This window comes from Heptranchias perlo, chromosome 27, assembly GCF_035084215.1.
Source record: "Heptranchias perlo isolate sHepPer1 chromosome 27, sHepPer1.hap1, whole genome shotgun sequence".
Classification (NCBI taxonomy): domain Eukaryota; kingdom Metazoa; phylum Chordata; class Chondrichthyes; order Hexanchiformes; family Hexanchidae; genus Heptranchias; species Heptranchias perlo.
The window spans coordinates 31,214,106-31,239,091 of record NC_090351.1 but is presented as its reverse complement, the minus strand read 5'-3'; the positions used below and the strand labels follow the sequence as shown (position 1 = coordinate 31,239,091).

Below are 24,986 nucleotides of genomic sequence, written 5' to 3'. Positions count from 1 at the left end.
TAATTCCTGCATATCTTATGATTCATAGAATGTTTAAAATACACTGTAAACAAAGAACATAACTAAAAAGCTTGATCACTTTTTCCAGAGAAAAATATAGCAACACTTGCAGTTCCACTTATTTGCATACGTTTTGGGAGGGAGGAAGATGAAGACAGAAGGAAAAGCACTAATTAACTGAGGGCTACAGATTCTTCTCATGAGAATGTGCTCAACTGGTCTCGTGTGTTGTAAGAGAGAAAGAACACTTTTGCATAATATATTCTCTATACGGCTAATACGAATTCGCAGCTCAGTAGGAATACAGGACTTAATCATGTGTGGGTTTGCCTTGGGGGTGCACACGTTAATGATGTTGCAAGGTAATTTATTGCTTCACAAAATGAATCAGTCAAAATCTAATCTGGCAAATCACTCCATTAAAATTGTCTGGCAGATAGGATTATATCTTTACCTGCTTCATCACAATGAGCAGCATCGATGCACAGCTTGTTGAGCTTCCTTTCTTCCCATCAACCCCAACCCCCAAGTTTTCTTCCCTCCTCTGCTGAAAGTACTGACTCATGCTGTGATCTACAGATCTTGTGTAGTAAACAGTCCTTCGGCCACACAAGCGAAAGATTCAGTCTCCTTGCTGGTAGTATACTGGTGAAACATGCTAAATGCCCTAATTTACAGCATATCCTCACATCTGGACAACATCACGAATGAATTTACCAAACAAGGGGTTATCAGCCCAAGACTATGAAATTGTCAATCTTCCTCAGGCAACTTAAATTTTTAAAACTAGAGCTGGTCCGCCCGAGAATCTGCTAACCATATATGCTGAACTAAATCCTTTGCAAAGGTCTGGTGTTGCACTTGGAAATGAAGAAAAAACTGACTTCCCAAAAGCAGGTCCCATGAGGCAATCATGGAATGGCACCAACAGAAATCGGAAGATTGTGAGCTAGACCGCGAGCTCGGCTGCCCCATCCTCTTCACTGATATGAGACAACAAAACTATTGAATGAGAAAATGGCATTTAGCTCATCAAGATCATACAGACAACCTGTCTGGTCATAGAATCTACTCAACTCTTTCCAGATAACGACCAACCACAGGTAAAACTTCCAAAGTTAAAGAACTCTGACATTTCTACCAGACCACGTAAAGTTAACCAAACAAAATTTGAGAATGTTAATCTAATCTTAAAGCCAACTTTTTTTATTCAACTCTTAGCAATTTAATTCCGCAGGCATCCATCATCTCAGCACTAAAGAAGCAACTGTACCACAAAAAGCACAATATGTACATCAATCCATATTAATTTATCCTGCAAATCCCTAGCTTGTCTGGATTTTTCTAATTGTCAATCTTCCTTACACCACTGACCTGAGCAGAAAGCTTTAGAATATGATTATACTCTCCAACCAGGGTAAAAGTGTGAACAGAAGGGGACGCTTGGAACATCTCTACTCGTCACCAATTCTGAACCAAATATTTTCCATTCACCACCTTGCGCTTTTTAATGCTTAAGCCAGTTTATTTCAACTGGCTAACTTACCAAACTTCAACTTCTTTAAAAGCCTCATATGCTGAACTTTTACAAACACTTTGAAAACCCAAGTAAATTACACAGTCTATGGATATCTCTTTTCCACTAAAATTACAGGAGCAGATTCATGACAAAGGGACCAATTATTTCTAAAACTATGCTGACTGCTCCTATGGCCTGTGCTCTACAGATGAACAGAGAAAGTATTTTACCCACTCGAGGTATTAGACTAACTTGCCTACAATTTGCTAGATTACATCTCGCTCCTATTTTCACTAATCAAGATAACATCTGGTAACCTTCAACTTTCACATATAGCTTCTATATCTAACTATCTTGCCTGTTCTAAAATTTTGGGTTTTGTTTTCTAAGTGGGGCAGGAGGAGACAGATAGGAAGGAAATGTAGCATATAGAAGGAAGAAACACATCGGACAATATAATTTAAAAAAAATTAATCAGCTCTTACTTTGCTGGAGTCAATTTTCTTTTACCTGCTTTTCCAATCTGCACTGCCAATTTGGTGAGCTTTCCCTGTAGGACAGATTTTTCTTTCTTTGGTATGTTTGATTTTTTCTTCTCTTTCTCTTCTAGGTCACCACCCTCTTCACTCTTCAACGGCTGAATCTCCAAAGCAACACCATCCTGAGCTTTAGCTGGGTCCAACAGATTGAAACAGATTTGCAAACACTTCATCAACAGTCAAAACTATTATTGATTATATAAATGTTTAGGCAAAGTCAATAGTGGGTAAATTTGATGTGTGCGCACATAGAATATTGGGAGTGGGCATTCACCCTCACTTTTATAACATTAGCTATGTGGGAGATTGATCAAATGTAAAAGGTCTTCCAGCAAAGTGACAGAAGTTATGAAACTGTAGATAATATTTAAATCCTTACAACAGAGCAAATAAATCAAGTCTTATTTAAAATACATTGGATACTGCACTGGTAATTCCTGCAGAGTAGTTGCGACAATCTATATAATTTTGCCCAATGTGGTCCTCATTGTTTCCAAAGGTTCAATTGTAAAGTAGTTTGGAAGACATAAAATTAAGCAGCCATTATAGAAATTGGCAGATTCATATAAACTGTTCATTTAAATGGTAATATTTTGTCACTTTTGCACAGCTCTCCAAGCTGTATTTAATATAATGAAATGAATCAAGCAAAAAAGATTCAAATATGTATACTGTTGAAATGGGGGATATAAATAATTTGACTACTATATTGCCTTGATTGGGTTAAACGAGGGCAACAATTTATGGAAGACTCTAATGCATTGCAATTTCATCCATCTGTCCTTGTGCTAGTCAATAATATATGATATGCAGTTCATAAATGACCAAAACCTGCATCAGACACTGAGGCAACAAATGGTGTCATTATATTTGACTTTGATTGTAAACGTTACATGCCAATATCAGTGAGGCTTTCAGCTGGATCCCAGTACATCAGCAATTAAGGAAAGTAGTTCACTAAGACTATAAGCATTGTCTAAATCGAAATTTCACTGTTCAAAGTATCACTTTTGTTGGTTAAACCACAAAAAATAGATCAGATTAAAAAAGTGTAGTGAAATTCAGTATCAAGTTTGCCACAGAAACAAAATCTCATTAAGACAGCAAAAACAGACAAACCATGGATAGCTCGTGTCTGTAAATGAAGCATGTAGTACACATTAAATAAAAAAGGTACAATGTACAATGCCTGTTACTCCATAATGAAAAGGAAGGAAGGAAACAGTTGCTAATAACAAAAGTAGTACTACTGACCATATAATATGGAGATTTCTCCTCCTCTCCGCCCCCCACCCCTCTGGCATTCAACATTAGGAAACAAGACATGCACCCAAGACACAGGCTGAAAATTCCACTGGCAATCAGAACCCCCTCAGGCAGCAGCTATAACCAGTGATGTTCCTTTCACCTTCAGTTTGGGAAAGCAATTCCCTGTGCACACCAGGCTGAATCACGGAGGAAAAAGCACAAAGAATCTCAACAAACAAACCTCAAAAACCAACATGACAAAAGAAAAATGAAGACTAAATAATGCAAAGACTGCAGTTCTCAAAATAATTTGTATAAATGTTATCAATTTAATATTGATAGTGAAATAGAACCAAAAGTACACATTTAGTTATTCCAGCCATAGATTCATTGTCACAACTACCAGAACCATGGTCCAACAACTTGATGAATAACATCACCTCCCTTCCTTGAATCTGAGCCAACCATTGTGTTACCAGTTATATTTTTTCAAATGTCTACCCACTAGATCTTTCAAAATTGCGAAAAAAAAGTTTTCCACAGATGTTAAATACTTTCAGGTCTTTATTTCTAGGTATGTGTCTCTTGATTGCTTATATTGGGCACTTTCAATCCTCAGGAATTTTTAACAAATCTAGAAAACAAAAACTAAGTAGTCAGTTAAAAGCTCACTGATTTTAGTCCATAAATCGCAAGACTTCTGGCTGAACACTGCCCTGACCATGGCCTCAAAATTCCTGAGGCTGGACGGGATGGAAAGACCAAATTTGGCTTGGGAGGGGTCTGGAATTTTGGGTAGAACCCATTTCTGCTGGTCTTTTAAATTCCAGTAGGAGAGGCTGTAAGTAAATCTTCTGCCTGTTTCCCCTATGTTAAGGTGAGAGTTGGTGTGAATTCCTTTGAGGTCTTCTGAATGGTCGTAAACCTTTTCTATACTAATGTAATTTAAAATAAAATTGCTGGACTATAACTTGGTGTTGTAAAATTGTTTACAAATGTAATTGATCCCAAAGAGGACGGATTACCTTGTTTGGCAACAAAATGGTTTCTTTTGGAGTCAAAGGGCTCAATTTTAAAATCAAATTGTGGGTGCGTTGGGGGCTGTGAATATGGCGAAAATCCCTAGCAGGTTCGGAATATGGCGAAAATCCCAAGTGGATTCGGAGGTGGGCTCCAACCCGCCGACTTCCAGAGTTGCCACAGATGCACCCGCTTCACGAATGCGGAAGTCCCGCCGGCAATTAATTAAAGCTGGCAGGATGATAGTTGAAGAACCAAATATACCTCATTGAAGTACTTAAGGTACTTATTTCTGACGTAGTAGTTAGAACGATTTTAAACGTACCTGCGTGGCTTTCCCATGGCTTCCGATTCACACCTAGTGAAACCAGGTGTGAAGGGCCGGATCAGGCAAAAATAAATAATAAATTAAATAAAAAAACATTGCACAAAGTTAAAAAAACAAAATAAAACCTACCTTTCCACCCTCCCCACCAATCTTCAGCACCCTCCACTCTGTTCCAGCGCCAGATCACGTGTCTCCCTCCCTCCCCCTCAGCGTTGCAGCTCCCGTCGGCAGACAGCCCATCAATCAGGCTGGCTGCCTGGCACGAAACCCGGAAACAACTTTAATCATCAATTACATCACGATCGCATTGGAAAAGATAAGTTTTTTTAAAATTCCAGTTTGCCACACGCACCTTCACCCCACCCCCCCACTGCCAACCCACCGTCATTTCAAAAGTGAGCCCAAAGAATCCAAAAAGTTAATTTTTTTCTTTGACCCCATTGAACGTCAGGGGATCTCGGGCACCTTACAATTTGGGGCAGGTGCTACTGTTGTGGCCTTGTAGGTGTCAGTCCACAAATGACCCTATCCTCAAATGTGGGAACAGGGTCTCCAGCCTGGGACTAAGGCAGGAGAGGGTTCCATTCCACTGCATTTGCGCCAGCAGAGTGGACCCCAAGGAATTTCCAGACCCATGTACTTAGTCTAAATTAAGAGCACCTTTCCTTTTTAAAGCTGCATTCATCAGTACTTTCACACGGTGTAGATTCTCAACCTTTCCTGGAACTCGGATTATGTTGGGTAACTTTGCTTCCTTAAAGAGTTGGTCTACAAATTCCTGCAGAGAGGGAATTCCCTCTTAGAAGTTCACCAATTCATGGGCATCAATTAAATAAAAATCTGGAATTAAAATACTAGTATCAGTAATGATAGCCATGAAACTACCGGATTGTCGTAAAAACCCATCTGGTTCACTAATGTCCTTTAGGGAAGGAAACCTGCCGTCCTTACCAAAGTGTTCATACCAAAGTGGCTAACTTCACATTTTTCCACATTATATTCCATCTGCCATGTTCGTGCCCACTCACTTAGCCTGTCTATAGCCCCTTGCATCCTCCTGACAACAACCTTGTGTTGTATCATCAGCAAACTTGGAAATATTACATTTGGTTTCCTCATCCAAATCATTGATATAGATTGTGAATAGCTGGGGCCTATGCACCGATCCCTGCGGTACCCCACTAGTCACAGTCTGCCAACTTGGAAAAGACCTGTTTACTCCTACTCTGTTTTCTGTCTGTTAAACAATTCTCAATCCATGCCAGTATATTACCCCCCATTCCACATGCTCTAACTTTGTTCACCAACCTCCTGTGGGGGACCTTATCAAAAGCCTGTCCCCGCAGTGCTCACTGGTCGCGGAAAGCCTCAAGCGTACTGGTGGATACCGCGCGCTCCTTCTCCAGGGCTACCCGGGCGCGGACAAAGCCGCAGCAGAGAGGCAGGCCACCAGAGCGACCACCCCCATGGGTCATGTGCAACTTGGACCGATAAGACTGCACAAACAGCATCCTGTAAGAGCGTGTGACGGACAACTAATGAATGAAGATGGATGCCAAAGAGGCATCCCAGTGTCCCTTTCAACATTAATCATCCTAAGTAAAGGGACAAGGGAGGGTATCCTCAGGACATCAAGATACTTCACATCTAATGAATTACTTCTAAGTGTAGTCACTGTTATGTAGGCAAACACGACAGCCAATTTATACACAAGGACGTACAAATAGCAAAAATTACCTAAATGGCCTGCTAATCTATTTTTGTTGGCAATGATTGATGGAGGTAAGACAGGAAAAGACTTGCATTTATATAGCACCTTTCATGACCTCAGGACATCCAAAGTGCTTTACAGTCAATGAATTACTTTTGAAATGTAGTCACTGCTGCAACGTAGGAAATGCAGCAATCAATTTACACACAGCAAGGTCCCACAAACAGCAATGTGATAATGGCCAGATAATCTGTTTCTTCATGATGTCAGTTGAGGGATAAATATTGGCCAGGACACAGAGGAGGAATTCCCTGCTCCTCTTCGAAATAGTGTCATGGGATCTTTTACGTCCACCTGAGGGCAGAAGGGGCCTTGGTTTTAACGTCTCATCCGAAAGACGGCACCGCCATCAGTACAGCGCTCCCTCAATAGTGCACTGGAGCGTCAGCCTAGATTTTGCGCTCAAGTCGCTGGGAGTGGGAATTGAACGCACAATCTTCTAACTCATGAGAATGCTACCCACTGAACCACAGCTGACACTGTGGCCAGGGCACAAAGAACTCCTTGCTCTTCAAATAGTGCCATGGATTTTTTGCATCCACTTGAACAAGCAGACAGGGCCTTGATTTAACAAGTCATCTGAAAAACAGCACCTCCAACAGTGCAGCACTCCCTCAGTACTGCACTGAAGTGTAGGCCTATATTATTTGCTCAAATCCTGGGACTTGAACCCATGACCTTCTGAGTATACTACCAAATGAGCCAAGCTGACAGCAAGATATATAACAGAACTTATAACATTTGCTGCCAGTGTCCAGATAGACAGGCTTTTCTATAGTCTGTCTAAATATTTAACAAGCCTAAATCAGATGGCCACAACTGTAAACCAGTACCGAATTAAGAAGATACCGAGTCTGTTCGTATCCACGTTACCAGCTGGTTAAACAGCTGCAGTGATAGACATGGGCATGGTATATTGAAAGAAGATACCAAGGAGGAGAATTAAGCAATTTTTGCATTCAAGTCAGAATTCATATCACAAGAGAACATAACTAGTAGCCATGCTCAAACAGTGGTAAAAAGCTGAAGTTACATCACAGGCTGTAGCTGCTACACAGATATGGGACAGAAGAAATTCATTTCTAAAAATTGGATTTGTCTACTTGGTCTGCAGAGTGATTGTCTCATTTGCCCCAGTGGTGAATGCCTGGCAGTTGACGAAGAGAGATTTATTTTCTGGAGGATCATATAAAAAGACAGTTTTATTCAGAAATTCAAATTCCACTATTATATTTTGGAGTTGAGTTAACTGCATAACAAAACTTTTGATGTTCACTATGAAGTTGTGGAAAGTACCCATCATTCCATAACTTTGGAGTTATGAAAGTATTTGCAAAATCAAGTCAATTGAGCCATTTGAGAGGGGTTCTGGTGAAATGGACCAGATGTTTAATAATTTATATTTTCATACCCACAGATCTGACCACATCATCCTTCAGACATTTGCTTGTTGAATTTTCAAAGGTTTGCAGCTTCCATACAAAAATATATTGTTTGTGCTTTGATACACAATTACATGCCTCTTTTACTATTAACACAATGATGACAATCTGTATTAAAGCACAAGGACAACATCATTGCCAAAACTGAAAGTCAACAACAAGCTTCACAAGGATACAATGTCCTTTAAAGCTTTGGAATGTCATTATCCTATTTAAATGATTACATTTCGTGAAGAGGAGAGCTAACAGCAACAAAGAAAGAGGAAAAAAACGACAAAGACTATGTCAGAGAGACTGAAGGAAGGCAAGCTGAACTGCAGAGAGGGTGATGTATGAGGTCCTCCACACAGCCTGGAAGGAACGGTGGTGAAACCACAACGTGAATGTTGAGACTATGAAGGAAACAGTAGGGGTTCAACGATTACTGTTTTTAAAAAAAAATTAATTAAACATCTCATTTACACCATGTTATATTACAGCTTTCCTCTAGCATGATTGTTTTTATGCATGGCCTCAACGTTTGAGAGAGGACAAGGCTCAAAGATATTAATTTATTAGAAACTTCACAATGAATGATTATAGCTAGCTCCTGCTCATTAATGGGGCTTAAACAAGTGAGCAAATTCTCATCTTTGGAGATTAGGAGACCTTAATGGATGGAAGTCTAATAAATGCATCAGACTTTTCAATGCAAATCTTGTAGGTGTTTGGGAGATCCCATTGCAATTTCATGCCTTTCTGTCCCTCCCAACATGGCAAATGATAAGCAGTGAAAGCACAGAAAAAAGTAGTGTAGTATTTAAGATGTCCACTTCACATCTCTTGTAGGTGAAAGTGACTGTTATGGCCAACACTTCAAACGAATCACCAATACGTGCAGAGGTTATAATCAGTTTTCACCCAGGCGACTGGGACTATCTCACCGTGTGGATAAACTGGCAGTGTCACCACATTGCTTAAATAAATGCTGACAGAACTCTAAAGGACACCTTGGGCGTAATATCGAAGTGGTTACAGCTAAAGAGTTCTTAGCCAGAACAGCTTTACTAGACCAGTAGTATTAAACAGTGTTGCAACTGATCATAGTTTTTCAATAATCGTTGTACCCCCATAAACAGAAGGTGAAGGTCCCACTGTGTTAGCGAATTTGAAGAACAAGGATAATGGTTAAAACAAAAAAAAGGAAGAAAGAATGTTTCCAGTTAGTGTGCTCTTCTATGTTTATGAGGGTTACCTTTGTTGCGATTTTCTGGGGCTCCTTGTTTTTTACCTGTTCAAACAGAAAAGGGTGGAATGCTCGTCACATGACTTCATAAATGCTATAATGTAAAAGGCTCATGTTTAGTAGTGCCGGAAACTGGGAATGGAATGTTGACTGTTAGTACATGCCAAGGGATTACTGTAAAATCATTTCAGTTCAACAAATTATCATTTTTGAGTTATTAAACCTTTACAGTCCAGGTCATTCCCCAGAATAAAAAGGGTAATTTCCACAGGAAAGCTCCAACAGCAGTACTAATTGCTCCTGACACACGTTGGCCGCTCCTCCAATTAGTAACTGCAAAGTGTGGTAGCACTTAATGTTGCTGGATAGCACATTCGTCGTGTGTGTGTGTGTGTGTGTGTGTGTGTGTGTGTGTGTGTGTGTGTGTGTGTGTGTTTAAATTTGGAATCAGGGTAATTTAATTTTGGAAAAGGTTTTCTCTTATCTGGTCTGAATGTGGTTAAACATATTACAATGGGCTCAGACAACAATTCATCTTATTTGTTGTTGGTTCTCCTATATGTTACCGAACCTTTCAGCATTGACCATGTTAAATATTTTTTAGTTATGGCTAGGAAATGGAACAATATCATGCCAAAGTGCACAAACTTTTGTTTGGTTAAGAATGGACTTCTTTTAGGATTGAAATTCCAGCCTGAGCAGCAAAAATCATTGCTTCGTTGATTATCTTTGGTCACCTTCCATAGAGGATGCAGAGATTTAAAAAAAAAACTTGAACTCTGTACTTTTCAATGAATAAGCAATGTGACATCTGGACAGAAAAAGTAATATTCTCTCTGCCACACTTGATCAATCTTTTTCATAAGTGGCCTCGGAAGTTAGCAGCATACAAACACATTGTCTTCGCACAAGATTATTTCCTCCACGATTGCAACAGAAGCATTAGCCAGTTTATTACAAATGGGTCAACTCCTCAGTTAAAACAGCAGAGGAAAGAATTGCATACAAAAACATTTGGCGTTATCCCATAGCTTAATTCCAAGGCTTTTGAAGTTTATAGTTGAGTAGATAAAATGATGGAAAAGTGGATTTGGGAGAGGAATCAGATGGTAAAGGAATATGCTATGCAGTATGTTTGGGAGCTGGAATTTCTTCAAAATTCTAGCATCTTGAGCTTCAGTTGCTCCAGTGAAATGAGATGTACAGGACTAAAATTTCCCTTCTCAGCTTAGTCACCTCATGCTCACCATACTCAGCATATAAAGTGTATGTAGTTTCGTTGTAGGGATTTCACTGTATAATTAACAGAGGATGCCATGGCCGAGAGAGTGACTGGATAAACATTTCCATAGGTGAGGCTGTCCCAATGACTCACGAATGACAAAGCTGCATAGATCTATGGCCAGTGGAATAATTTATCTGATCATACTGCTGGCTAAAACATTCCTACTCCCAAGAATTGAAGCAGCTCTTCAACTAAAAAAAAGCTAATATTTGAGGAAGCTGACGAAGCATATTTGAAGTTCTAACATACCACACCACAACATGGTAAGGTGCAGGCCTGTGTCTAAATTCTGCATCTAGTGAGCTCCTGATTTCAGCTGGGTTGTCAAGGGGAGGCATTTTCTTCCAATAAGGAATAAAAAATTTAAACAAAATAGAAGTAAATAATTTATGCATGATTCAGTCTTGCACACTTTCTGTTGCTTTGTCACTTGGATACAGTGACTGGTGAAGAACAGCCCAATCTCAGAACCAAGAAACATGTAGTGCACAGGATCACCAAGAAAGGTAGAAAGGGTTAATTGGCTGTGCAAGATTAAAATTATTCAAGGCACAACTGCTTTTCAATGTGCTGGTGGAAAATTACTCATTTCCAAATGGTATTTGGATACCAACATTCTAAAGTGCACGTTTCATGGTGATATATTTCATTTCCTTGTATAGCGTATTATTTCACTAAACATCTGCAGAACCTAAATCATACAAGTTTCTAAATGGACTCCCACATAGTTTCATTGCCAGTCTATTAAATGCTTCAAAATAAACTACAGTTGTAAACCATTTCATGTCAGTCCAGTCTGTAGTGTATCAGCAGGTACAATTAATAGCATTGAACAACATTTTCCCCAATTTATAGATTCAGGAAGTTTCTAGGCGTCCCCAGATGAAAAGAAGCCACAGGCTCTCTAATAATAAGTGCATGTGGAAAAACAAGTCCCAAAAGCTCTTGTGGAATTTCAAACCTTAATTCTTGTTTTGCAATCATCCCCCAACCCAAATTAGGATTAGATTTGAGTGGCGTCATATTGGACAAAGGACAGAATTCCAGTAAAAGAAGCTCGTCAATGCAAATTTTCTTTAAAAAGAGGAAATTGAAAGTTAAAGGTTCGGTATATCATACGGATGAACCTTTCTTAGAAAAAACTGTAAAGATAATAGTGAAAGAACTTTTATGATTTTACAGCATATTAAACAGAAGAAAGTTCATCCAACTTTAACCATTTCACAAGTCAGCTACGAAATGTTTACAATAATGAACAAATTATTTTGTGCAGTGGGAGCAATACTTGTGAGATGGCTAAAGCCCAATTATCTTCTAAACATATATAAGGCCTGAGAAAGCCTTTTACAGAAGATAAAAGCATCACCCTAAAGCAAGTGGAAAGAATGGTGAAGCATTTCTACCACCAAGCCCCTTAAATAGGTGAACATGTTTCTCCTGTTAAGGTATATTACAGGTCTTATATAGGTTTCAAAGTGCATGGCTGTTATGAACACAGTATCTGTTCAGATGGGCCCACCTAGGCAGTGGTTTAACTCTATAACGAACATTTCTAAAGCAAGTTAAAATGCCCAGCCTTGTAAAAGATTCCATTATATGCATGTAGTCTCCATAGAAGATCTGATTGTTGTAATAGTACTTAAACTAACCAGAAAATCATGGCCAATTTGAGGAGTACTACTCTTACCATCTCAGTTTGAGGCGGCCAGGACATTGAAGAACAACCATTTAAAAAAAAAATCAGCCTATGTAGGCCAACTAGAGATACTTGCTTTAAATAATATTTATTTTTAAAAAGTACGTTTGTAAATGTTTATTCAAATGAAAAAGCATTTATACAAGTTTCATTATGCCCAACCCATTCCTTTTGGGATTGGTATACTGGGCATGAGAGTTCTACAAATGATAAAAGATGCGGTCTCGCATTGTGAAAATGTAATTCTTACGTTGAAATGAGAAGTCATGGCTTTTTTCAGCATTTACAATTTCTTGGCATTCAGTGGAATGTGTTTTTTTTTTGGAAGAGAGGATACAGCATTTATCCAAATTGCTTCCCCTCCAAGCATTCAACCCTTTAAGGCCTACAGTGGTAATTCAAAAAGGAAAAGGGAGGACATTTTGTGCACCAATATTGGCAATATCACTGCATTGTCAAATAGCCCCCTGAAAATAATGGCAGGGAGAGGGAAGGAAAGTAAAAGTTATGAACCATTGCATAATCCATTTTAAGAGTTGGGTTAATTACAAATAAAATGTGTGAATTATTTTTTAAAAATGCATCAATGTCAGAAAAATTGATCAGTGCAACGTGTGCCAGTACCAAGGTCATTCCATCCTACACTACATGGTTTAGACCAGAAAACCAGAGGTTTTTTTTGGATGGGTGGGTGGGGGAGGAGAAAGAGATCCAGATATTCATTGCTAGACAGCCTACCAGACCTTAGAATGGACGACCCAAAATATTTTGATTACGGTTATGAATTCAAACGGATTTAGTAATTAGTGACCAGACACAAATCTACAAGCATTTGCATTGTCAATGATTATGAATTCTAATGTGCAATTAAATGTATCCTTCAATAACTGCTTCCCAGGTTTTCAGAGATAAAAAGTGCCCATTGCCTTGCCAATTAAAAAATGTGGTACTTAAACAAAGGCCACAATAAGAGTCCAAGCCAGATTTTATACAGCACAATGTCACCAGCTTGTATTTCAACAGACTTCAGTTACAATCGATCGTTACCAGAAGGAATTCTTATCCATCGTTCTCTAAAAAGCATGTTGCACTGGATAATAAAATGTTAGACTAGGTATATTTCCTGGGAAAATCTGTGCTCGAGAATCACAAGTAAAATATTCACATCTAGCTCAGAACATTAGTTATTCTCAAAGCCTAGGAGTCAACTCCAAGCACAGGTGGAAAAAGATTTATAATATGGAATCTAATGATACAACAGCTTAAGTCAAACTACTTATGTAGTTAAAACACTTAAGCCCCAATTTAAAACTGTAAAGCACTTTTTAAAAAAAAGTACATCCAGAAAATATTTGACAAGAAACATCAATTTACTTGTGCCAAAACTTTTAGGGACAACAGTTAATACATTTAACTTAAAAATGGATATGGTAGCATAGTGGTTATGTTACTGGAGCAGTAATCCAGAGAACGAGAGTTAAATCCCACAATGCCAGTTTGAGAATTTGAATTTAGTTTAATTGGTACCAGTTTAAAAAAAAAAGTAAATTGTTGTGAAAACCCAACTGGTTCGCAAGTGTCTTTTAGGGCAGGAAACCTGCCGTCCTTACCCGGTCTGGCCTAAGTGACTCCAGTTCCACACCAATGTGGTTGACTCTTAACTGCCCTCTGATGTGGCGTAGAAAACCACTCAGTTGTATCAATGCAGGGATGCAAGGCAGCCCACCACCACCACCTTCGAGGGCAACTAGGGATGGGCAATAAATTCCAGCCTTGCCAGCAATACCCACATCCCGAGAATGAATAAAAAAGGTAAATTCCAGCAGAGGGTAAACCTGATTACTGACAATGTCGGAAACTAAAAATCGAAATAAAACACATTAAAAGGTTCTGTATTTGTCCATCAAAAACAAATAAATCTGGGGGAAAAAAAATTCTGCTTATCAGCTGGTAGCGTATATGCACAATTCATTGTCACCACTTGCATATAGCTTTATTCCATTTCTCACAATAGGCAATTCTTGATTATGTTGTTTGTGATCTTGAATTAGGTGCACACAGAAACCCCAAAGAAGCCTCTTGAAATACTTTTCCAGGTACCATTTATAAGAATCAATCATTCACATACATTACTGCACTGAGCCATCTTTTGATCCCTTTAACATTTACATGTTGTCAAAATGAAACTCAATTTAAAGCTAAGAGAATAATTTAGTAACCAAATCAGTAAAAAGGTTTTACTCCGCTTGCATTTATCACATAGTCTGTCCTTTCACAAAGAAATCTGGATCACCACTGCAATTCTAAAACGGATTTAAAAAGGGGCAATAATGAATTTGGAAGTTTAAACATTGTTTCTTAAAACAAATGTTTTTGGTTACAACACATGATGGCTGAATACTTACCATTCATATAATTGTGGTACTGTAAAACTGCAGAGTGCAATAGGATGCAACAGTAGCTCACACAAGAATACGTGGCCAGAACTTACTATTTGGCACCCCAATGAACTCAAATACTTACAAACTCTAAACTTGAGGCACAATATTTATACTCATTTACTGCTAGGAAAATAAAGTGTGTATTCTTGAGATAGCCAGGTTGAAAAAAAAAGCATAGGTTAGTCATTTCTAACTTTATTTTGGCGGGGGTGGCAGAAAACGGCCTACTTACCCTTCTTGTTTTTCTTCTCCTCCTCATCACTACCTGCTCCTAATAATGTGAAAATGATACCAGTCTGGGAGTTCAAACCTACTGCTGTTACAAGGATCCGGCCAGAGCCTTCCATTACGTGGGTACCTAAAGGGAGAGGCAGGTAAAAGATTACACCATCCATTTAAGATAATTGAAGTTAGGTGGCCTCGTAACAATTCTTAGACACTAATTGCTCAATTAGGAGGAGAAAGTTTGAGGCCTAATCATTAACATTTAGACTTAGTTTGGAGCCTTATTAACAAATGCAAATTGGGGTCCTATTGGGATCCTGTGGCATTTTAACCCTGAGTGAAGCGCCCACTCCGGCCAACTCGCAGGTAAAGCCGTCCAGGGAGCCAGGCAGGCCATCTAGGGCAAGTTTAAAAAAAATGTCCTTACTGGGTGCGGGAATGGTCCTCCGAGCCCCACAAAAAGTCTGGGCCTCGGCTACACCAGGCTCCCTCCTTCCCCAGCCACGCGATCCTCTCAACACCCCTAGCACGAACTTACCTAGCTGATGACAGCCTTCACTTGATGCTGGTGGGCAGCTTATGAGATGCCCAATCTTGGTTCCCCTCCCCCCCTCACAGCACCAGCGGGTGAACAGCATTCAAAAATTAATTTTCTGGGCATCCCACGAAAACTCCTGTGCGCGATTGCCATCCGCTCCTGCTAGCTTCTCACCAGGAGTTAAAATTAAATCTAAGGGATCCAAATCAGACCAACACCCACTTGTGTCTCAAGAGGAGGGCACTATACTTGCAATCTATGCTTCGCTAATCCATAAATTAAATCTAAGTACAACAGTTCCTTGAGCTTACCGGAGAGCAACATGGGGTCCTTCACCAGTGATTTCTTCACATGGTCTGACTCTCCCGTTAAAGAACTTTCATCTATTTTTAAGTCATTGCCTTGGATGAGGATACCATCAGCTGGCAGAAGGTCACCTGTGGAAGCACAAACATTAAGTTTATATCCTAGTCAGCTGACCACAGCTGGAACAGAAGTGAATCTAGAGCAAGAACATTGTAACAACACATCTCACTGACAGAATAGGAATGTGTCTGAATGCATACATGTGCCTCACTGTTTTCAGAAGAACAGCGACACATGTACTGTTCCTAAAGTTTTAGTCCCCATTCAATATTATCTCTGCTTCTACTGCAAGTAGACACAATGGGGGTTGTTTTAACATTAGCGTAAAGTGGGCGAAATCGGATTGGCTACCCGTTATACACCCCAACTGATTTTCCTTTCCACTGAAGTCAATGGTAATAAAAATCAGATGAGATGTACAATCCAATATCACCAATTTAGTTAAAATGACCCCCAGTGTGTTACAGCAGGTAATTTTGGAACCTCAGAAGGGAGGTTCTCTTGCAAGCAACTACTTCAGTCTGCGATTTACCCTCAATCCCTAACTACAAATCAGTTAATTCAGTCAAATCAAATCTTTGGCACAAGCCCTTTAAAATTTAGTAGTAGATGTGGCTTCAGACTGATGACACGCAATAAACAGACAATATAAATCCCCTCATTTCTTGGTTTTAGGGAAGAGGAGAATTGTATTAAAACTATGAAATACATGTACACACATTTGGTTCCTCCTGAATAGAACTCTCCATCCATTCTACGTTCAGTTTAAATGATCTGCTTCCAAGTTTTACTGGCCAAAGAACTGGTCAAGAAGTGTTCCTTGGCAAAGTACTTACAGTTCGGTTTAACAACAGTTTGGGAAACAGATGCATTAGTTACCATGCATTCAGCATTAGGAGTCATGGGCCCATGATAAATGATATTGCTAGTTGTGCAAAGGATTAACTCGTGTGGAAGGAGTTAGAGGCAGTGAAGATGAAACAGCTTACTGCGTATGAGGAGTGAAACATTCTATGGATCAAACAGAATTTTTCACTGCTTTGGTTGGAACAGCAATTACGCAGGTTGATCAGGTAGTTGAGTTATACAACACCAAAAGCTAATTTGTATACATTTACAATTTTAAAAATATATTTCTTGCCAGGAAATGTCTCAACCCACTTATCTTTTGCCTGGCGTTAACAACTTTTGAATTTTCCTTCAGCTCAGCAGCCTTGTTAGTATATTTCTCAATGCAGGGATCCCTCAAGTATATGCCAAAACAAGCTAGTGCTGCTATCTGCTGTCTTTGGAGAGAGTTCCAAATACAAGAAGCCAAATAGTGTCTCTTTGGTGAACTGACATCCTCCTCCTTTACATCCTTGGGATACATATAGCTTTCAATATTTTTGTCTCAGCACCATCATTTGCTTCAGTCAAATCATCCCACTTTGATATCTCCTTGCCAGACAGAGTTTACATCTCTGGTCATTTTATACAGAACACAATCTTTACTGGGGTATCAGAGTTCCACATGCCAGGATTGTTCTGTGTGGATATAATTTGGGAACTATGTGAATAATCGATGAGGAATTGGGTTAATGCAAAAAAGTAATCTATACAAGACCTATATACCCACTTGCCTACCGAGGAACTGTGGGGCCAAGAGAAAACTCATACCATCTTTCAAATGTAGGCAATAGAGTAAGAAAGGTTCCTCCTCCAGCGCATACAATTTAGAGTGTTGAAAGGCTTCCACTTGCTACCCCAACCTAGCAAAATCAAGAACCACACTGTGGCGAATCTTTGAATTTGAAATCAGACATCAATGTTGTGTGCTGTAACAAGCTGCCGAGTAGAACTCCTCTGCTTACCACTCACCATATTTAATCTGCGCAATGTCTCCTGCAACAATTTCTGCCACCGGAATCTGGATAACCTGACCCTTGCGGATCACGGTGAACTTCTGCTCCTGCTCAATGCGACTTTGCAGGCCGCGGAACTGCTTCTCTTTACTCCAGTCATTGAATGCCGTCACCAGCACCACACAAATTACAGAGAGGAGGATAGCTGCGCCTTCAATCCAGCCAGCATCTGCCTCCCCATCATCCGTTCCTTCTGAAGCTTCCCCACATACTGCAAGGTAGAGGACAGGATATAGGTGGAACGATCAGACAGAACATAGTAGCTTACAATTAAGATCCATCATTGTTTTGTGCATAATGTTTGCAAAAGAAAATATATTTTAGCCTTTCACCTGGTGTTATTACCATGCATTTCCAACTGAAAAAAACCTCAATTTATTATTCTGAGTAGAAGCATCGGGTCCTTAAATAAATTAGTGACCATCAACCTAGAGCCAAGCTACTTTAATCAAGGAGCCAGCAGAAGCTAGAATGAGCTCAAAACAATTTGATGCATAACTGATTACTGGTCTATGGATTTTAGATCAGAACTTTCTCTGTATTAACTAGTTTCATATAGATCCTGCAGAATCTGTAATACATTAAAAAGGAAAACCCAGGGGAAATACTTTCAGTATAAATTACTCCTGCTTCTTAATGTTAAGAAAAAATCTGCGACCTTGGAGCTGGGCTCAACTTAAATTAGTCATTTTCCTCCTTGTGCAGACTAACCATTCTGGTTTCCTCTTGCACTGAACCACCCTGATGACACGGGTTATGTACATGTCAAAGAGTTACTAAATTAATTTACTTATAAGTCAGTGCTAGGACTGGATGCCAAACCAGAGACCTGGATGCAGAAAAAAGCAGCAAATTTCCTCAGATCAAACTCCCCATCATCTTTAAAATGTAAATAGGAGGTACTTTCATCCCTTTACTGCTCCTGTGCATCTAATATCTCCTCTATTACACCATTACTGGGGGTCTGGGAGTAATTGGCTCTACAACCTCATTGGCCACAATCAACATAGACTTGAAAAAATTGGAAAGGATAGTGAATTTTATACAAAAAAAATCCTCCTCTCATTGGAGATTGTGAAGCTATGGATTTACACATTTATTCTTGTAATTAGATATAGTTCCAGCTTTAAGTAGCGTCGCAAGTACCATCCTTTAATAAGAGATGTCTTGGATACTTACATTCGCTGTCCCCTCCAGGAGGACGGTAAAAGGAAAGGCCCAAAGATATAATGGCTGCAATTTCTAGTATAATTAAAGTTACATCTTGTAGTGCTTCCCATACTAACTGCAGAAATGTTTTTGCCTTTTTGGGTGGTATAAAGTTCTGACCAAATACTTGTTTTCGTTTATCGAGATCAGCCGGGTTGCCAGACAAACCTGAGGAAGAAAAAGAGGAAATATCTATTACGAAAAAGGTATAGGATCTCAATGCAATGAGCTTCAAGCATCAAGTCTTAATATATGAGCTGTCAATTACCAGTAATCCTCATGTCCATTAAAGAGGTACCAATGGTTCAGATTTCAAGACTGGATAACCCACATTCTGCCTCTGGGCTTAATGTGGTGTCCACCTGGGCCAAAACATTTTCTGCTCTTAAATCACTACCACTCTGAAGCAGGTCATGAAAGTTGTTAAAGAATAAGTGTATTCTTTACAATCATCATATGTACTGTTAGTTAATGCAGCATTTTAGAACTCCAATATAGAGTCCTGTGGAGTGGCAAAATATGGATGTACACCTTCAACTTTCCATATAGCAAGTTTTAGACATGGAGGGGTGTAGAATGAGAGCCAGGTACTTTCATCATAGGGGAGGAAAGAGAAAAAGTCATTCAAGCCCATCCTTGGATACCTCCTGATGGTACCTCTGGCGCCAAATTTAAACAATCATGGGTTTGGGTGAAAGTTTCTTCGCTCAGCACTCTGCAGTCACTATCTACCTTGTAAATGTTCCAACTCATTAAGACATAGAAACAGGAGTGGGCCATTCAGCCCCTCGAGCCTGTTCTGCCATTCAATTAGATCATGGCTGATCAGCACCTCAACTCCATTTACCCACCATTGATCCATAATCCTTCAATATCCATATCCAACAAAAAAAAAATCTCAAGTCTCAAAAATTTCAATTTCAAGCATCCACAGCCTTTTGGAGCGAACAGCGTTCCAGATTTCCATTACCCTTTGTGAAAGTGCCTCCTGATTTCACTTCTGAATGGCCTAGCTCTAATTTTAAGATTGTGCCCCCTTATTCTGGATTTCTCCCCCCCCCCCCCCCCCCCACCGAGGAAATAGTTCCTCTGTATTCTATCGAATCCTTTTGTCATTTTAAATACGTTAATCAGATCACCCCTCAACCTTATATAATTAAGGGAGTACACGCAAAGTTTATATAACCTGTCCTCATAATTTAACCCTTTAAGTCCTGGTATCATTCTGGTGAATCTCCATGTACCCTTCTTTACACTTTCTTTTCCATCACACGCTACCAGATTCTCACTGTGGAGACTGAACAAGATGCTAAGGAGTTTGGCAAAAAGTATAACATTTCAGTTATTTTGCTTTGTTGTTCGCATGCAGTTTCAATGAGATGCAAAACCAAATATTTGTTTCATTTTTTTTTTTAAATCCCCCAAATCCTCAATATATATTTTTACATATGAAGCTACCCATTTTGTAATGTATATTCTGGAATGAATGTAGAAGTTTCATTTGGTGTTTATACTTGATTAAGTATAGTGGTTCATGACCATGTAGTATGTACAATGCTGGAGTAATTGACTCCTGTTGGGGAGGGGAGGGGAAAGGGGTGGAGAAATTGAAACCAAAAATGGGAAGATTGAAGCAGTCTTGTTTTTTAATAGTTCAGTCAGTTTCACTCTGCTCCTTTATCCTAAGTATTAAAGCACGAATTATTCATTATCTGTGACTTGAATCCAAATTCAGAAAGTGTCTATGATCTTCTCTAACTGTGCCCAAAACAAAAAAGCCCCTATTGTATGCCAACACCCATAATAAAAAAATCTGCCTTCCCCTATGGTGCTTTGATTTCTAAAAAAAAATCAAAAGCATCAAGTTTCATTTCATGAGCGTCTACAGTATGCAGATCTTAAACTGGACAAGCTAGTGCAACCAGCTCCTGACATACAGGTTTTATGGTTTAGTGGCGACCCCAAAGTAAACTTGCTAGATTCACTAAAGCTGGCAGCTAGAACAACTGGTTTAAAAAAAAGGGAGTGAATATTAACAGTCACCAGGCCAATGACAGGCATGTGCATGACGTCGCTCAGTGACTCAAGCCCAGCCCGAATGTTAGTGCTGTGCTGAAATGTGATACATTGTTGAGTTCTACACTTAGCCATGTAGAGAACTTCAATGCAGTAGCGTCAGTCTACAGCCTGACTGCATCAAATTACATATTACACTTCATTAATTGGGCCGGCAGTGTAACTAAATGCAGCCTTTATTTTATTCTCACTCTGCACAGAGAGGGTTCCTCACCTGAGGTTGTTGGTAAGTGCCAGGGTTACGGTTAAAATCCCATAGAATTGTAATGGAAGAGCCCCAGAGCTGGACCCCGTGTACAGTCCCACTTGGTAGTGCTGACTGCATCAAATTACACATTCCAGGCAAAGTGTTGGGTGATTGTCCTCCCACTTCCTAGCAGTACAACCACAGATCTTGTTAATTACAACAGGTGGTGTCACTAAACGCAGCTTTAAAAGACAGGAGTGGGCTTTTCTAGACACCAGCTTTGGAACCCTAAAGTAAGCTTGCTGGATTGGCTATCAGGTTCCGCAATATGCAGGGGACACTAACACACCACTAAACCAAATATGAAAGCAGCTAGGGTTTCACGCTAACATTTCAACACAGTTAAGCACCAAGAATAGCTTTGTTTATCCAGTAAACAGATCGTAGACACAATTTTCCAGAATGTTCGGCTGCCATCTTTAAGGGTGCAGGCATACTGGTGATAGGCACACAATAGGAATCGGTGCAACGCCTGTTCATTTGATGAGCAAGATCTAGCCACTAACTCAAAAAATGGTACAAAAGTCTTATCCATCACTGGAATAAACCAGACAACCTAAGGCTGTGGGGAGAAGAAATGTCACATGGTTGATTGATGATGCACAGAATATTTTTTGATTAAGTGTTCCTAGCCGAGATTACACATCACACAAGCTCACTCTCTTCCCTCCAGAAGATATTGCCGATAGTTTTCAAGATTGCACTATGAAGATTAAATATTAACATTTTATAGCCTCACACAAAATATTTTACTGGGGCTGTGAATTAGTTCCAGGATTTGATACTATATTTCACACTTATTTTTTCAAAAATGCTATAGGCCAAGGTAATAAAAAAAACTTATAGGTTCCAATCCATATCTCAGGGCATAAAGCAACCGAACATGGAGGATAGATGTTGGAAGGTAGTTAGGGGAAGAGGAGCAACTCCAGGTTTTATACTGCTGCAGACCAGGGACGCTTTATGCTGATGAGAGGTAACAATGAGAGGACAGAATGTGAGGTCATTCAGCCCATCCAGCTCCTCAGTGTTTAGGTCCAAACTCAAGAGCCCACACAGACCACATTTGTTTCCTTCCTACCTTGGCAAGAAACCTATGATGCCACCCCCATTCCCTATGTTGAAACAGGCAGGCAATCCGTCTATTCATTTTCATTGCAGCCAAAGCATCAGAACACCTAAAAAGTCAGGATACAATATAAGCAAACAATTGCTGTATATTGTAGTGATAATCCAATTGAAAGTAGATGAGACACAAACAAATATTGGGGGAAAAGGGGTACATTTCCACTTCAGAAAAATAAAACTATTCCAGAGAAAACTTTTAAAAAAATAACCCTTATATTTGAACACAATCACCAGTTATTTCTGATTATGCAGAAGTTACACCCCCACCCCCAAAAAAAAGTTCAAGTTTGAGAAGCCAACACAACCACTTGCATTCAAAAAAAAATTGTAAGAGGTAGCAAATTGATATAAGCTGCTTTTACATCGTGCCAACACCCACACCAGCTGCCGACGTCCGTTATGCTGGGCTTTCCCAGCATTGGTGACTCCTGGCAAGCTTACTTTCGGGTTAAGGCCGGCTGTACAAGACCCATGACAAGAGCCAGAAGCACTGGTATAGGGCTTGAACAATATAAAAAGCAGCAATAGTTGGAGATCTAAGTTTTTGGATTGATCTGTCCACAATTTTACTAAGATTCCTGATGAAGTTCATCAGTTTCATCCCCTTATCCCTAGAATGCTAATTAGATGGAACAGGTTACTCACTTGAAAAAACAACAGTGGCGGTGCAAATAGAAGTACAAGTTCACCGCACTGGTAGTGCCATCTGTTCAAACCCAAATCTGGTTTTGTGCTATGAACCATTTAAAGGTGTGAAAACACCTTCCTCTGGTTACCTTACAATGTATAGAACCTGCTCCAACATAGAAAAGCAAAGGAATTGTTCCATACAGAGACATTTTATGATTCATAGAATGTTGCAGTACAGAAACAGGAAATTCACACAAAAGGCCAATGGACAAGGTACCACATGGTAGGTTGTTACATAAGGTTAAATCTCATGGGATCCAAGGTGAGGTAGCCAATTGGATACAAAATTGGCTTGACGACAGAAGACAGAGGGTGGTTGTCGAGGGTTGTTTTTCAAACTGGATGCCTGTGTCCAGCGGTGTGCCTCAGGGATCGGTGCTGGGTCCGCTGTTATTTGTTATTTATATTAATGATTTGGATGAGAATTTAGGAGGCATGGTTAGTAAGTTTGCAGATGACACCAATCTTGGTGGCATTGTGGACAGTGAAGAAGGTTATCTAGGATTGCAACGGGATCTTGATAAATTGGGCCAGTGGGCCGATGAATGGCAGATGGAGTTTAATTTAGATAAATGTGAGGTGATGCATTTTGGTCGATCGAATCGGGCCAGGACCTACTCCGTTAATGGTAGGGCGTTGGGGAGAGTTATAGAACAAAGATCTAGGAGTACAGATTCATAACTCCTTGAAAGTGGAGTCACAGGTGGATAGGGTGGTGAAGAAGGCGTTCGGCATGCTTGGTTTCATTGGTCAGAACATTGAATGCAGGAGTTGGGATGTCTTGAAGTTGTACAGGGCATTGGTGAGGCCACACTTGGAGTACTGTGTACAGTTCTGGTCACCCTATTATAGAAAGGATATTATTAAACTAGAAAGAGTGCAGAAAAGATTTACTAGGATGCTACTGGGACTTGATGGTTTGACTTACAAGGAGAGGTTAGACAGACTGGGACTTTTTTCCCTGGAGAGTAGGAGGTTAAGGGGTGATCTTATAGAAGTCTATAAAATAATGAGGGGCATAGATAAGGTCGATCGTCAAAATCTTTTCCCAAAGGTAGGGGAGTCTATAACGAGGGGGCATAGATTTAAGGTGAGAGGGGAGAGATACAAAAGGGTCCAGAGGAGCAATTTTTTCACTCAAAGGGCAGTGAGTGTCTGGAACGAGCTGCCAGAGGCAGTAGTAGAGGCGGGTACAATTTTGTCTTTTAAAAAGCATTTGGACAGTTACATGGGTAAGATGGGTATAGAGGGATATGGGCCAAGTGCAGGCAATTGGGACTAGCTTAGTGGTATAAACTGGGCGACATGGACATGTTGGGCCAAAGGGCCTGTTTCCATGTTGTAACTTCTATGATTCTATGAGTCTGTTCTGGTACTTTTCTTCATAAGTTACCTAGTCCAACCCACTGTTGCTCGTTTCTCAGGCACGTTGATATTCATCTTTTTCAAAGAAGTATCTACAGCAATTAGTCCCTAATGTTGCATGTTAATCGCGGGGAAATAACAAGAGTTGGCGATATTGTCACAGGGCAAAACTGAACAGTTACTTCGATATTCAATTTAAAGTCAAACTTGGTGAGCATACCTATCTTGAATGGGAAAAGTATTCTTTAAAACTGTTCTCGTGAAAGGAGAGTTCATGTGACTAAAAAGGTATTTCAGGTGTACAGTTTATTAGATTTTTTTAAAACTGAAGCGTGAAGCTTGAAAAGGTTAAATTAATGCCCGTGAACTGTTTCCAGAATTTAAAAAAATATTGGAGATATTTGACCAATATATATGTTCCTGTGAACAGTTTAATAAGTTCAAATAAATAAGTCTAGAGTTTGATATTTTCCATCTCTCAGACTGATAAAAGATGGAGTACTATTCAAATTCCAGTGCTGAATGATGTCATTTTTAGCCCTGGGCTACTCACCCCAAGAGGCACACTACTTGATCATGATGTGGAGATGCCGGTGATGGACTGGGGTTGACAATTGTAAACAATTTTACAACACCAAGTTATAGTCCAGCAATTTTATTTTAAATTCACAAGCTTTCGGAGATTTTCTCCTTCCTCAGGTAAATGTTTCAAGATCATGGAGAG

The 24,986-nt window shown here is 39.7% G+C and overlaps 1 protein-coding gene across 4 annotated transcripts in view; it reads right to left on the bottom strand.

The window, feature by feature from the left end:
* LOC137344524 (plasma membrane calcium-transporting ATPase 1-like) overlaps window positions 1–24,986 on the bottom strand; it is a 119,076-nt gene that overhangs the window by 66,336 nt on the left and 27,754 nt on the right. For 3 of the 4 annotated variants that reach the window (XM_068007563.1, XM_068007562.1, XM_068007560.1), the window contains exons 2-7: window positions 18,727–18,924; window positions 17,504–17,758; window positions 15,589–15,714; window positions 14,747–14,872; window positions 9,102–9,137; window positions 2,030–2,191 (exon numbers count right to left, since the gene is read on the bottom strand). In XM_068007563.1, coding sequence (XP_067863664.1) covers window positions 2,030–2,191; window positions 9,102–9,137; window positions 14,747–14,872; window positions 15,589–15,714; window positions 17,504–17,758; window positions 18,727–18,924 — 903 coding nt within the window. The remainder of the gene's footprint in view (window positions 1–2,029; window positions 2,192–9,101; window positions 9,138–14,746; window positions 14,873–15,588; window positions 15,715–17,503; window positions 17,759–18,726; window positions 18,925–24,986) is intronic. The other variant, XM_068007561.1, reaches the window with a different exon arrangement.